Below are 13,915 nucleotides of genomic sequence, written 5' to 3'. Positions count from 1 at the left end.
ACTACACGATTATGACTAATTTAAGGAGTCACAATATACTGTAACCTCTAAGCATGAGATAATACTAACAGGGTAACATCCTAACAGGAGATATAATGTGATGGTGCTGTTTAGGAAGAATGATACCTAGATGACATAAACTGAACATGTGTATGAAATATAGAATGAAGTGACTAACTGAATAACTATTTGATAATAGTGTATATAATTTCTATTTTTATAGAATGTTTTATATTTTTTGTAAAGTGTGATGTGATTGAGGAGGGTTTATATCTAATTTTGAAAGGGGTGGGTAGCATAGGCACAGACACGACCTACACAACAAGCCCTTCATACAACCCTCGCAAACAAGTGTGACTGGTTCTTCATCATTTGCCGTTTCATAGGAGTTGCTAAGATCTTTTCTTTGGGGACTTCAAAGGTGACGGTGAGAATGTCCATTCTGCAGGAGATGCCGAACATCATACCTCCTCTGACTTCTCACATAAGTACCAGCGAAGTGATGATCCTGGGGAAGGGGGGTGGGAAGAGTTTCCTGTCTTTGGGGCTGTCTTCTTTCTTTCTTCGATCTTAGCAACCAATTCTTTTATTTCCTTTCTTACTTCTCTTAAGAGTACCAATCTATCTTTCCCTCTGTCCACAGTCATATACTTCTATTGCTGCAGTCCTTCTCTTTTCCGTGATTTCTATAAATCTTCAACTAAGAACCTTAGTGGGCCGAAGAATCAGGACACACGATCACACTTCCACACTCAAACAATTAAATACAAAGACGCAGACAAGTAATACACAGGGAGATGTAACAACCATCACAGATAAGGGGGGAAGTAGTGCTCAGGAAGGACTCGAGCACATGTGCTAAGTAATGACGGTTGCACATCTCAAGTGAAATGGTATAGTAAGCTTAAGCTAAAGGAACAAGGGGGGACGAAGTGTATATCCACCTGTGTTCATAGCTATAGCAGTACAAAGTAATATGAAGGGAGATAAAAATAAATAGATATTAAGCCAGAGGTATTGGGTCAAATAAGTTTCTGATGAATAATAGGATTGTGCAGACCGAATAGCCTGAAGAAAAGAAATGAAGTTACAACCATGGACGAAACATATTTAGTTATTAAGGTTATATAAGTGAGCTGTAAGCAATGAACAAGCGAAGAATTTAAGCAGGTAGGCTGAAGGACTCGGAAGGAGGAAAGGAGAGGTAGATAGAAATTTTACCAGGAAATATTAAATAAAATAGTGTGCAGAGGAGTATGAAAGAGGCAAGACTATGAATCATTGTTAGAGAAAATAGGGAGGGCAAATCCGATATAGATGAAATGAGAGAAAGAGAGGCAGGTAGGCAGACCCAGAGGAGGCTGACCTATACTGTGTGGGCAGGGGCACCAAAAAGGGGATTGACCTGAATCATAGTTTAGTATAAATGGAAGGGGCGTACCTACCCAAGGATGAGGAAGAAGATGTGTTCATAGTATCAACCCTTACACAGATTGGAACCCAAAGGGAAAGGGTGCTATAGTGACCTGAGATTGTAGTGGGAAGTTTCTCCTGGTAAATTTGAATTCTAAAATTTTTTGAATAGAAAAGGCAAGTCCTGCGCAAGGAGATAGAAAAAAGAGAAAATCCCCAGTACAACTAACTTTTTTCAGACCCGGAAAACTGGTGGTTATCATTGCAACAGCTTCTTAAAAAAAAAAGTAAACACTATACTCAGAATAACACCTGAAATTTGAAACTGGCTAAGGGGAGGGATTTATTTTGGCTCAATCCTGGAAGCAAAAGTAGATAAATCTGTAGGTAATAGCTAATACTTGTTGTACTATTAGTTTATCATACTACTATGTCTATGAAAGACATTACTAACAGCTTAAAGAAATACCAGAGATGGAAGAGAGTTTTTGTACCTAATGTTTTGATGTAGTACAAAATAACAAGATAAGTGTTAAGAAAAATTTATTAAAATATACATTGTGTGCAAAATAACAAGTGTTCGAGCTAAGGGGAGGGATATGTAGTGCCCCCAGAATTTTACGAAAGTCTGGAGACACTAGAGTTCCAGCCATTTCGAACACGCGTTATTTTAAAGCAAGGCATAGGGATGAGCATGGGATACTGCACCTATTTATTGTTTGTGCAGGTGAAACTGGAAGGGAGATAATTCGTTGGCACTGGCAAGTGTTCAGCGCGACTTGCCAAGAATAAGCAAATACAGCCTGGAAGCTCTGTGGCCGGCTGCAAAGTGTAATGTAGCATTGTATTGTTAAAAAACAAATGGAGAGACTCAAAATAGTGACTGTTTAGTAGACGTTGAACTGCTGTTGAGAGTACGTGGACTGGACATGGATAGTCAGCCACGATAAAAGCTTATTTATTAATTATGTTCAAAAATGTGTAATTAACTGATTCTGCCAGTAATGTGTGGTCTTACATAACAAAGTTTAGTTGTTTTTTTGTACAAAGTGGAAATAAATATGTTCTGGTGCATTGAATGATATTCCAAGAGTAGCGTATTTTTTAAATAAGAAGAGAGAGAGCGAGAGAGTGAAAATTTCCCCTTCCTAGCAGTGAAATCTTCAGAGAAGCGTCTGGTGCTAGCAGAAGACATCGGCGCTGCAAGAAAAATGGTTCAAATGACTCTGAGCACTATGGGACTTAACATCTGAGGTCATCAGTCCCCTAGAACTTAGAACTACTTAAACCTAACTAACCTAAGGACATCACACACATCCATGCCCGAGGTAGGATTCAAACCTGCAACCGTAGCAGTCACGCGGTGCTGCAAGAAAGCAGAACCAGCATTCTTCAACAAGTAAGTCCACGGAAACACTTAAGCTGTATAGAGAGAGCTTAACATTACACTGGGCCACCACACCACAGACCAACAGACATCAACCAGTGGCCAAAAAATTCTCCAATTAAGCAACAGCTTCCTACAGAAACTAACAATTGAAGAAAACTTCCAAATACAGGAAGCTATGGTAGAAGAAATAATAAACAAATACACAGCTCTCTTCAATGGAACTCTGTTCTCTATCTCCAAAGAATTTTCAGATGACCCGAGCCCAACATGACTCATAATCACTCAGTCAAAAAACACACACACACACCTCAAAGCCTATGGCCAAAACGAGATTCAAAACTACCCCGTGAACACATGCAACTGCATTTAACTGTTCAACAATTTTTCATAATCCTGTTTTATATCTCACAAAGAATGGGGCAGTGCAAGTTAAAATGCTGTTTCACAATGAAGGCAACATAGATCCGTGTAGAAGTAAGTGTAAACATATTGCACATACAAACATGGACAAAATCTTTTATAAATGGTAAAGTAATGTAAACCACAACAGTTTACATTCCAGACATAATTGTTGATGTAAATAAGTATTCTATTTTAATTTCCCTATGGCTGTAGATAAAAAACTATAAAACAGTAACAGTTACACTGCAAATTACAGAAAGCTACAAAACCATAGTAAGTGTTAACGTAGAATATTTTTCTGTTTTCAGTTTGTGAATACTTTACTTAAAACTGAAAGTATTCAAACATTAACACAGAATGTTAACAAATACAGATATGTAATTTTGTTCAATAATCTTCTCCATTATGAAGCAGACACTTCTGAAAGTATTCATTTAATGCAATCAAAACTGCAAGGCAAGTTAATTAGTATGTTGAACAAATAGAAGACTCACATTTACCCACAATATAGCTGACATCTTGGGTTGTCAGGTGTTCTGCCGGATATCAGCGTCTTACTTGCACGATATTTCGGTCACGTAGCTCGAGACCTTCATCAGGTGCGACCTGAGACTGCTCCTCGAGTGGACCTGGTCCAGTATTTATGCCTATGGCCTTCCCCCTCCACCAACGGCTGCAGGCACTTCCTCTGTGGTCCGCGCCCATTCCCTGTGACCTGCTGGAGCGTTGCTGCTCCGTTTTCCGTCCGCTGCAGTTCTAGGTGTTCCCTCTGCGGTTCGCGCCCACCAAACCTGCTCCTGGGGGTTTCATCTACGGTCTGGGGTACCAGGCGTTCCCCCTGCGGTCCGCGCCCGCTCACCACGACCTGTTGGAGCGTTGCCGCTCCGTTTTTCGTCTGCTGCGGCTCTGGATGTTCCCTCTGCGGTCCGCGCCCACCAGTCCCACTTCTGGGTGTTCCATCTTCGGTCTGGTGCTCCTGGCAGTCCGTCAGGGGCTCGTTTACCATCTCCATGTCTCTGGTTCTTCGGTTTGTGTAGTGTTGCAGCTGGCCCCGTTGCTCCTTTAACAATTCCAGAGCCGGATCCCAGGCTCTGCTTAGCTGGTACCCTGTGTCACGATTCATAAGATTGTCAGCCATTTTAATCTCAATCGATTCTCTTATAACACTGTCCCAAAATCTGGGTGTTTGTGCTAGAATCTTGGTATCCTCATACTTCATGGCATGATCTAATTCTAGACAGTGTTCAGCAATGGCTGACTTAGTCACCTGTCTTAATCTAGTGTGCCTCTGATGTTCTTTGCACCTGATCTCCACAGTTCTTGTCGTCTGGCCAATGTAGGACATGCCACATTGACAAGGTATATTGTAAATCCCTGGTTTTCGTAACCCCAGAAAACCAGGGATTTACAATAAACCTTGTCAATGTGGCATGTCCTACATTGGCCAGATGCCACATTGACAAGGTATATTGTAAATCCCTGGTTTTCGTAACCCCAGATTCTGGGACAGTGTTATAAGAGAATCGATTGAGATTAAAATGGCTGATGATCTTATGAATCGTGACACAGGGTACCAGCTAAGCAGAGCCTGGGATCCGGCTCTGGAATTGTTAAAGGAGCAACGGGGCCAGCTGCAACACTACACAAACCGAAGAACCAGAGACATGGAGATGGTAAACGAGCCCCTGACGGACTGCCAGGAGCACCAGACCGAAGATGGAGCACCCAGAAGTGGGACTGGTGGGCGCGGACCGCAGAGGGAACATCCAGAGCCGCAGCAGACGAAAAACGGAGCGGCAACGCTCCAACAGGTCGTGGTGAGCGGGCGCGGACCGCAGGGGGATGCCTGGTACCCCAGACCGTAGATGAAACCCCCAGGAGCGGGTTTGGTGGGCGCGAACCGCAGAGGGAACACCTAGAACCGTAGCGGATGGAAAACGGAGCAGCAACGCTCCAGCAGGTCACAGGGAATGGGCGCGGACCACAGAGGAAGTGCCTGCAGCCGTTGGTGGAGGGGGAAGGCCATAGGCATAAATACTGGACCAGGTCCACTCGAGGAGCAGTCTCAGGTCACACCTGATGAAGGTCTCGAGCTACGTGACCGAAATATCGTGCAAGTATGACGCTGATATCCGGCAGAACACCCGACAACCCAAGATGTCATTAGATCGCCGGGAAAGCCTGAAGAGTTACACAATATAGCTACTATCATACCTCACATACTGATCTTGAGCATCAGATGAGAAGTTCTAAACTGACTGTTTTACAGTAGGATTGTGTATGTGTATAAATTATCATACACAGGAAAAAAATGAATAAAATAAATAAAATGATTTATAAACTAATTTATTTGTTCAACATTCGGCACAAAATCAAAAGTATGATCCATGGAACATATGATTAACTAACTAACTAACTAAGGATTTGTCACCATGAGATGGCCTGAATTTTGAAATAGATGACTGAAATAAAGATGTCGAGTTACACATATTATTGTTGTTTCTTCCAATTTCATAGTGAAAATATTACTAGATGAAAGCAGCACATGCTATTTGCAGAAAAGTGTCCAACATACAAGGAAAAAGTGTCTACATTACCAAACTATAATTTATGGATTTCCATCATGCTGGACTAATTGGATACAGCAACTTGTGTTAACCAGTCTGATATAGAAGCACCAAAAGTTGCAAGGGGCACTTTTTATTTAATTGATGACTAGTTTCTGGTTACCTGAATGTGTTTTCAGATCATCCAATCAAAAAAAAAAAAAAAAAACAGTATTTTCCAGAATAGCATAAAAACCATGTCAAGGTTATACATACACATGGCACAGTCTGGTTTAACAATGAACAGTGGCAGAGCTAGATGTTTACTCTGTCATTGTCCATGGTGAAACTTGACTTTGCTACAGAAATATGTATACATGCATAATCTTGGCACATTTTATACATTATTTCAGAAAGCACTGTTTTGCCTGTCTGGATTACTTGAAAATGGATTCAGGAAACCTGAAACTAGTCATCAATCAAATAAAAAGTGAATCTTTCACCTGTGACTGTTTCTTTATCGAAAAAACTGTAAAGATTTTTAAGTAGTTAATTGAATAATTTCTCTTTCTGTCAAATATTGCATTATGTATGATATGAACCGTAACTATGAATAAAACAAGTTGCTCAGAAAATCTGCAGGCATGAAAACTGTATAAATTACCATAAAGGAAGTAGTACATTAATTACAGGAAAATTCTACACAGATGAGAATAAAATAATGTTTGGATATGGTCACATGTATGTGCCAAGTGCAGAACATAATTTATTGTAGCAATTTATTGTGTATATGTCAGAATTTAACAATCATACTTACACTGAACACATTATCAAGCTTTACTAATGTCTTCCCATCTTTTCTGTGTAGAAATAGTAATTTATTCAAGCATTCTTCAATCAAAAACTGAGACTCATCTGCAATTTTCTGTAGAATGTGCTTGAGTAACATATTGGTATTATCATCAGAAGTGTCAATATCAGAGTGTATCTTCTTTTGTACATCAGCACCCGTACATTCCACTGAAATAAGACACACTCTCCCCTTGAGTTTTAAATACAGGAAATAGTATTTAAGAGACATTCAATAACAGCATATTCAATAATAGCATCATGGAAATAGCTATTTCCTGAAAGAAAAAGTACGTTATAAAGTATAAAATGGCCTTAATGTTAGTTTAATGCATACTTATACACAGTATTTTGCCATTTTTGATGCAAATATTGAACAGAGCACAGTTTAGTACTGTGAAAAACATGTGTGATAATGCCAGATTACAATTAATTCTTTAAATTTTTTTAGTTAGTTCACACTGTATTTGCACAACTGTACTGCTTCGAAAATTTCTGCATAAATTCTAGAACCACTCGACCTTCTACCATCTCGAACACATGATATTTTAAGAAAATAAGTGTGAGAGAATGTACATACTGCACAACACGTTTGTGTGTGCAGGCTGGAAAGGAGTCACGAGCACAAGGTAGACACGATGGTCAAACAGCATCAACAAGTGTTTGACACTCGCACCACAGAAGCAGTATTGGAATAACAAGTAGTGTTTATGTATCTAATGGTGTTTTATATTGTTGACTATTGTAACGAGATAAAAGAAGGACAGTTGAAAAATTGTTAATTATACTTCATGTGTTGGGCTTGCTAGGAGCAAGACCTGTTCATAAATTATGTGGTTGTAAAAACTATGTTATTGCAGATATATTTCATCGAGTCTAACGTGAGACGAATCAGCTGACTTATAAACATTCGAATATTGCATTATTCTTTGGAGAAGAAGGTTTCGCAGATCGACGGAGCTGCCAATTCAGAGAAGAAGATCGGCTGTGCAGATCAAGTAAGTCAATCGATGTGAGAGAGGTGTGAATTTTGCTTACAATCCAATGTCACACCACTTCTTACCATCACACATTATTAGACAACCTATGTCTCTTTGATAATGGAATAGTCCCTAATTAGATGGATTGCAGCTGCTGACTATAGTAAAGTGTGAGACATCATATTCTACATGTGTTTAATTGTTCATTCAACAGTTCTTTAGTACCAAAGGCATCAGCAGTAGGTGACAGCAACATTGCAGTGTCTAGAGCTTAAAGTTCTTGCATTAAAATCTCAGTTATTAACTGCCACAGTGCTCGCACTGAAGTCCCAGAACTCAAGTCTCTCCTAGAAATTGTTCCGAAAATTGACAGCTGGTTGAAATACAAAGTACAAAATAGGGAAATTTTCAAAATATGTATATAGAAAGATAGATTAGACTCCCTTAGTTGGGGGAATATTTACAGTGACAAGCAGAAACATTACATCTAGTAACTCCAAAATGAATCCAACTGCAAAATAATATGAACAGTAATTGGTGTTAGTGGGCACCAACTGATAACTAATGGCCACAAGATTCAGATACATTGGCTGTGTGAATGTTACAACAGTTTAGACTTTGTATTGAATACCAACACTGTTTGGCTTTCATCAGATACTACAATTCAATTCTGCACATTCAAATGTCAGCAAATAAAACCCAGAAATGAAGAAATACACCTCAGAATACTATCTATGACACATAAAATTTTATACTGTTCAATATATATTCTCATGAATTGAAAAATGAAAGAAACTAGACTGAGGTACAGTAATTAAAACCATGTTTGCAAACAGTTACACATCTAAAGGTGATAGCTTGAGATGCAGTCTAATTCAAGCTAATATCTAATTCATTTTGACAATGAGCACATCTTGTATTAAAAAAATAATAATAAATTTAAAAAAATAAAAAAAAAATCAACCAAACTACTTAAGAATACATAATCTGACAAAATATTGAACTTCAAACTTGAGCATATTTAAAAAGTTATTGCCTTATGATACATTATATCTCACTGAAAAACTTAGAAAATGGAGTAAAGCACAATGTATTTTAGATAATGTCAAAACTGTTGGACTGGGATAACATTTAAGTGTTGAATACAGAAATTGCACCTTGAATCAGAATTTCAAAAAACATTTAATTCATAGAAATACTACTACCAATACCATGCTTGGATTTTTGTAATGCTGGAAAAACAGCAAAACTTTAAATGTCATACTGAGAGAAATGACCACTCCAAATTGTAGCTTCGTCTTTAAGAGTATCAACAACAACCACCTAGATCAAGTTTCTTGAACAATTGAGAAGACAAGGGCAAATTATAAAATATAATCATTTTGAAAAAGTAAGAATATTACATTAAAGTAACCAACAGCTGTTTCAACAACTATTAGTAATCTGCGTAAAGAAGTCGGAATGTAAAAATTCTGTCAGTTTTAGAAAAGCATGAAACGTTTATCACATAAAATAGGAGGTAGTTAGTTGCCAGGTGTGTTAGAGGAAAGAAAAGGAGATGTTGTATCGTTGCACATTGCTGGTGCTTATGTTGCAGTTTATGCTGTTTGAATATATATGTGGAACAAGAAGCACCAAGAAACAAAGGAGATGATGGAAACTAGAATGTGTCTAAGTTTACTGCAGTTAAAAAAATCCTTTATGTAAATTCCCAAAAAACTGCAACTGTGAAACTCGAGATATTAATTACGCAGTTTTGACTTTTACTTGTCCACTAAGCCAAAAGTTAAGTATGTTATCCTCCCTCATTTTCTTGACAAAAATGGAGTTTGTAGTTCTTAGACTTAAGAGGAGATCAAGATATTTATTAATATCCTAAACGTGTTTGTGTTGTGATGCGATCCTCAGTCCAGAGACTGGATTAATGCAGCTCTCCACACTACCCTATCCTGTGCTAGCTTCTTCATCTTGAAGTACCTACTGCAACCTACATCCTTCTCAATCTGCTTAGTGTATTCATCTCTTGGTATCCCTCTATGATTTTTACCCTCCATGCTGCCCTCCAATACTAAATTGGATGCCTCAGAACATGTCCTACCATCCTATCCCTTCTTCTAGTCAAGTTGTGCCACAAATTCCTCTTCTCCCCAATTCTATTTAGTACCTCCTCATTAGTTACATGGTCTGTCCATCTATATTCAGCATTATCAGTAGCACCACATATTGAAAGCCTCTATTCTCTTCTTGTCTAAAGTATTTATTGTCCATTTTTCACTTCCATACATGGCCACACTCCATACAAATACTTTCAAAAAAGACTTGTGACGTTCGACTGCTTTATTTTATCATTGATTGTCCTTGGTGTCTATGTACTGAATTGTGATACTGGCTGAAAAATGGGGTCTGAAATTCAACACTGATTACTTTCAATGATGTAGCCGACAAGTGCACAGTTGTGTTTCACAGTTCTTTACTTTCACTGTTTCACAATCCCCAATTATTACACAGTTATATGGCCAGTGGACTATTGTTTAACTTTCAATAAGCCTACTTAATAGTTTGCAGGAAAAATCCGCATACTGCTACAATAGTTTACTGTTGAACACCTACTAGCAGTAACAACCTAACCACACAGTACACAATCTTTCAAATAAATTTAACAGGCACTGTCACTGTTTTAACACATGGCCTATTTTTGTTACACTTATTGTATGGTTAAGTTGAGGCATTGTTGTCATTCTAACCAACACACGTTTCTTGTGTGATACTCAGCTGTGGACTGACTGTCTCGTGACCAAAAATTGGGCCCTTACATATCCTCACAATAATAACTGTTTGGAGTTAAATTTACAGAAATTACAATTAAAACTTAACTCCTTCAATTAATTGAATACACTGAAAAATTGATTCTTTTTAACAGTTTCCTCTACTACATGAGCTAGGTCGCATTATTTTTTTAAATCATGAAATTAACAAATATCGTTACACAAACAATACTTTTGACAAAACTGTTAATTTCTTTGGAATTAATTAAGGGCTGGCTTTGCTAACACGTTTTCGAATAGAGCCAAATAGATCCTGTAAAAATACTATTAGTCATTTCTACAAATATTTATATTCAGCAAAAAATTTATATTAATGATATCAATATAATGGAAGGAAACATTCCACGTGGGAAAAATTATATATAAAAAAAATTATATATAAAAACAAAGATGAGGTGACTTACCGAACAAAAGCGCTGGCAGGTCGATAGACACACAAACAAACACAAACACACACACACAAAATTCAAGCTTTCGCAACAAACTGTTGCCTCATCAGGAAAGAGGGAAGGAGAGGGGAAGACAAAAGGAAGTGGGTTTTAAGGGAGAGGGTAAGGAGTCATTCCAATCCCGGGAGCGGAAAGACTTACCTTAGGGGGAAAAAAGGACAGGTATACACTCGCACACACGCACACGCACATATCCATCCACACATACAGACACAAGCAGACATATATGTCTGCTTGTGTCTGTATGTGTGGATGGATATGTGCGTGTGTGCGAGTGTATACCTGTCCTTTTTTCCCCCTAAGGTAAGTCTTTCCGCTCCCGGGATTGGAATGACTCCTTACCCTCTCCCTTAAAACCCACTTCCTTTTGTCTTCCCCTCTCCTTCCCTCTTTCCTGATGAGGCAACAGTTTGTTGCGAAAGCTTGAATTTTGTGTGTGTGTGTTTGTGTTTGTTTGTGTGTCTATCGACCTGCCAGCGCTTTTGTTCGGTAAGTCACCTCATCTTTGTTTTTATATAAAAAAATTTATATTTGTTTATAAGTCAACAATAGAATTTATGTTACAAAACAATTACTGATTTCATCCTATAGCAAAAAATACTAACTAGGCATAGTCATAATAAATTAGAAAATCAATTACATGCATAAAACTAACCACAAAACTAGATCTGGTGTTATATTCATTAAAACTGAGATCCAACCTTTCTCATTTTAAAAAATGCGGATCATACTTATATATGTTAATGGTAATAAGTTAAAAGTGAAAAAAAATACAAATTTAAGGAGGCAGATGGCAAAACAAGAGGGAAAGTAAAAATATCCCAGCTTGCTTCATCACAGACTAACTGACACTTAAATCTATACTGAATGTTAACAAATTCCTCTTCTTCAGAAACGCTTTCCTTGCCATTGCCAGTCTACATTTTACATCCTCTCTATTTTGACCATCATCAGTTATTTTGCTCCCCAAATAGCAAAACTCACCTACTACTTTAAGTGTCTCATTTCCTAATCTAATACCCACAGCATCACTTGATTTAATTAGACTACATTCCATTATCCTCATTTTGCTTTTGTTGATGTTCATCTTGTATCCTCTCAAGAACTGTCCATTCTGTTCAACTGCACTTCCAGGTCCTGTGCTGTCTCTGACAGAATTACAATGTCATTGGCAAACCTCAAAGTTTTTATTTCTTCTCCATGGATTTTAATTCCTACTCCAAATTTTTCTTTTGTTTCCTTTACTGCTTGCTCAGTATACAGGTTGAATAACATTGGGGATATGTTACAACCCTGTCTCACTCCCTTCCCAACCATTGCTTCCCTTTCATGTCACTCGACTCTTATAACTGCCATCTGGTTTCTGTACAAATTGTAAATAGCCTTTCCCTCCCTGTATTTGACCCCTGCCATCTTCAGAATTTGAAAGACAAACTGCAAACATCTAGTTCAGGTCTGAGAAATGCAGAACAATTAAGCTTAAAATTAGAAGCTATACAAACTATGGTGTAGGTGAACACATGACAAGTAAAGTAATAAGAGACCACAAAAATGGCTCTGAGCACTATGGCACTTAACATCTATGGTCATCAGTCCCCTAGGACTTAGAACTACTTAAACCTAACTAACCTAAGGACACCACACAACACCCAGTCATCACGAGACAGAGAAAATCCCTGACCCCGCCGGGAATCGAACCCGGGAACCCAGGCGTGGGAAGCGAGAATGCAAACCACAAAGACACCCCTTTGTTTACTGGTATCATTTGGTGAATATTGTGAAAACAAAGACCAGTACTTATAAAAGAGGCTGCAGTGAAATTGACAGAAGTTATTAATAATGCACCCATCTGTAAGAAGGGTTTTGTGTGAAGTCTACAATCATTCCTAAAATAAGATGTTGGTCAAAGGAAATGTTAGGATGTTTTGGTCTTATGTAAAGTAATTGAATGGAGCCAAAGTTTCCATTCCATCTCACATGACTCAGTTATTGGACTAGAGGTGGCAGACAGAAAGCAGAAATATTAAATTACATGTCTAAAAAGGTATTTATACATGAAGATTCCACTATAACTTTGTTTGACCACTGCACTGACTCATAAGTGAGAGGTGTTGATATAAGCACTTATTGTATTGTTGGGGGTGGGGACTAAAAGCGAAAAAGCCATAAGGCCTGTAAGGAATTTCAGTTAGGATTTACACTGAATACACTCCAACATTAATTTATTTCCTAAAGCCGTCAGCACATGGTCCGTGCTTCTCGTCAGCATTGAGCATGGCAAGATAAAGAGTGATGCTAAATGCAAAGAAACAATGTGAGTTTTGCATACAGTACATATGTCTCAATGTGGTACGTGCGATCACAGCATGCTCCAGTGGCAGGTGATGGCTGTATCTGACTCGCAAATCACACTGTTTACAAAATGGACGGGTTGTAAAATTCCTATACCAGCTCTATTAAAATGCTCATTTCCTCCATTGGCCATATGCTAGTCATGTTGTTTTGTCTGTAGTGAACATGAATAAAAACAACAGTACCCATGAACATGCTGTAAGGCAAGAACGAAAGTACCATGTCCAGTCAGTAAGGACTCTGGCTTACAAAAGTTCTATTACAAATAGGTAGATACAAATTTACAACAGTGTTCCACATAGCATAAAAGTTATTTCATCGATCTCCATTTTTAGAAAACCCTTATTTGACCACTGTTCCTGGTCAGTAGCAGAATCTTTACAACATCTAAAACATGAAACCTAAAGCAAGAAAGTTCAAAATATCTTAGCAAGTAGTACAAGCTGTCTTGCATTAGCCAATCAAACAAATGCTCTCAGAAAGAGCATATTCATATTTACAGAACACTGAATATTATAGAATATACTTTTATTAAACTAATAGGAAAGTATCAAACCTACTAGAAAATACAAAGGTCAGTAAAAAAAATGGATCAACTGAGATGTGAACTAGCAAAACACCTGGTGTCTTATTATTCTATGATGCTAATCATTGCACTACAGAAATCATTACTGCTTCACTCTCATACTTTGTCCTTACCTTCTTCTGA

The 13,915-nt window shown here is 38.0% G+C and overlaps 1 protein-coding gene across 1 annotated transcript in view; it reads right to left on the bottom strand.

Annotated features, from left to right (window-relative positions):
• LOC126457155 (dynein regulatory complex protein 1) overlaps positions 1-13,915 on the bottom strand; it is a 361,903-nt gene that overhangs the window by 132,895 nt on the left and 215,093 nt on the right. The window contains exon 9 of the mRNA XM_050093233.1: positions 6,569-6,771. Within this exon, the coding sequence (XP_049949190.1) occupies positions 6,569-6,771 (203 nt within the window). The remainder of the gene's footprint in view (positions 1-6,568; positions 6,772-13,915) is intronic.

The sequence above is a fragment of the Schistocerca serialis genome, chromosome 2 (genome assembly GCF_023864345.2).
Source record: "Schistocerca serialis cubense isolate TAMUIC-IGC-003099 chromosome 2, iqSchSeri2.2, whole genome shotgun sequence".
Lineage (NCBI taxonomy): Eukaryota > Metazoa > Arthropoda > Insecta > Orthoptera > Acrididae > Schistocerca > Schistocerca serialis.
The sequence above is the reverse complement of the archived record's forward strand: the minus strand, read 5'-3'. Positions and strand labels throughout refer to the sequence as shown.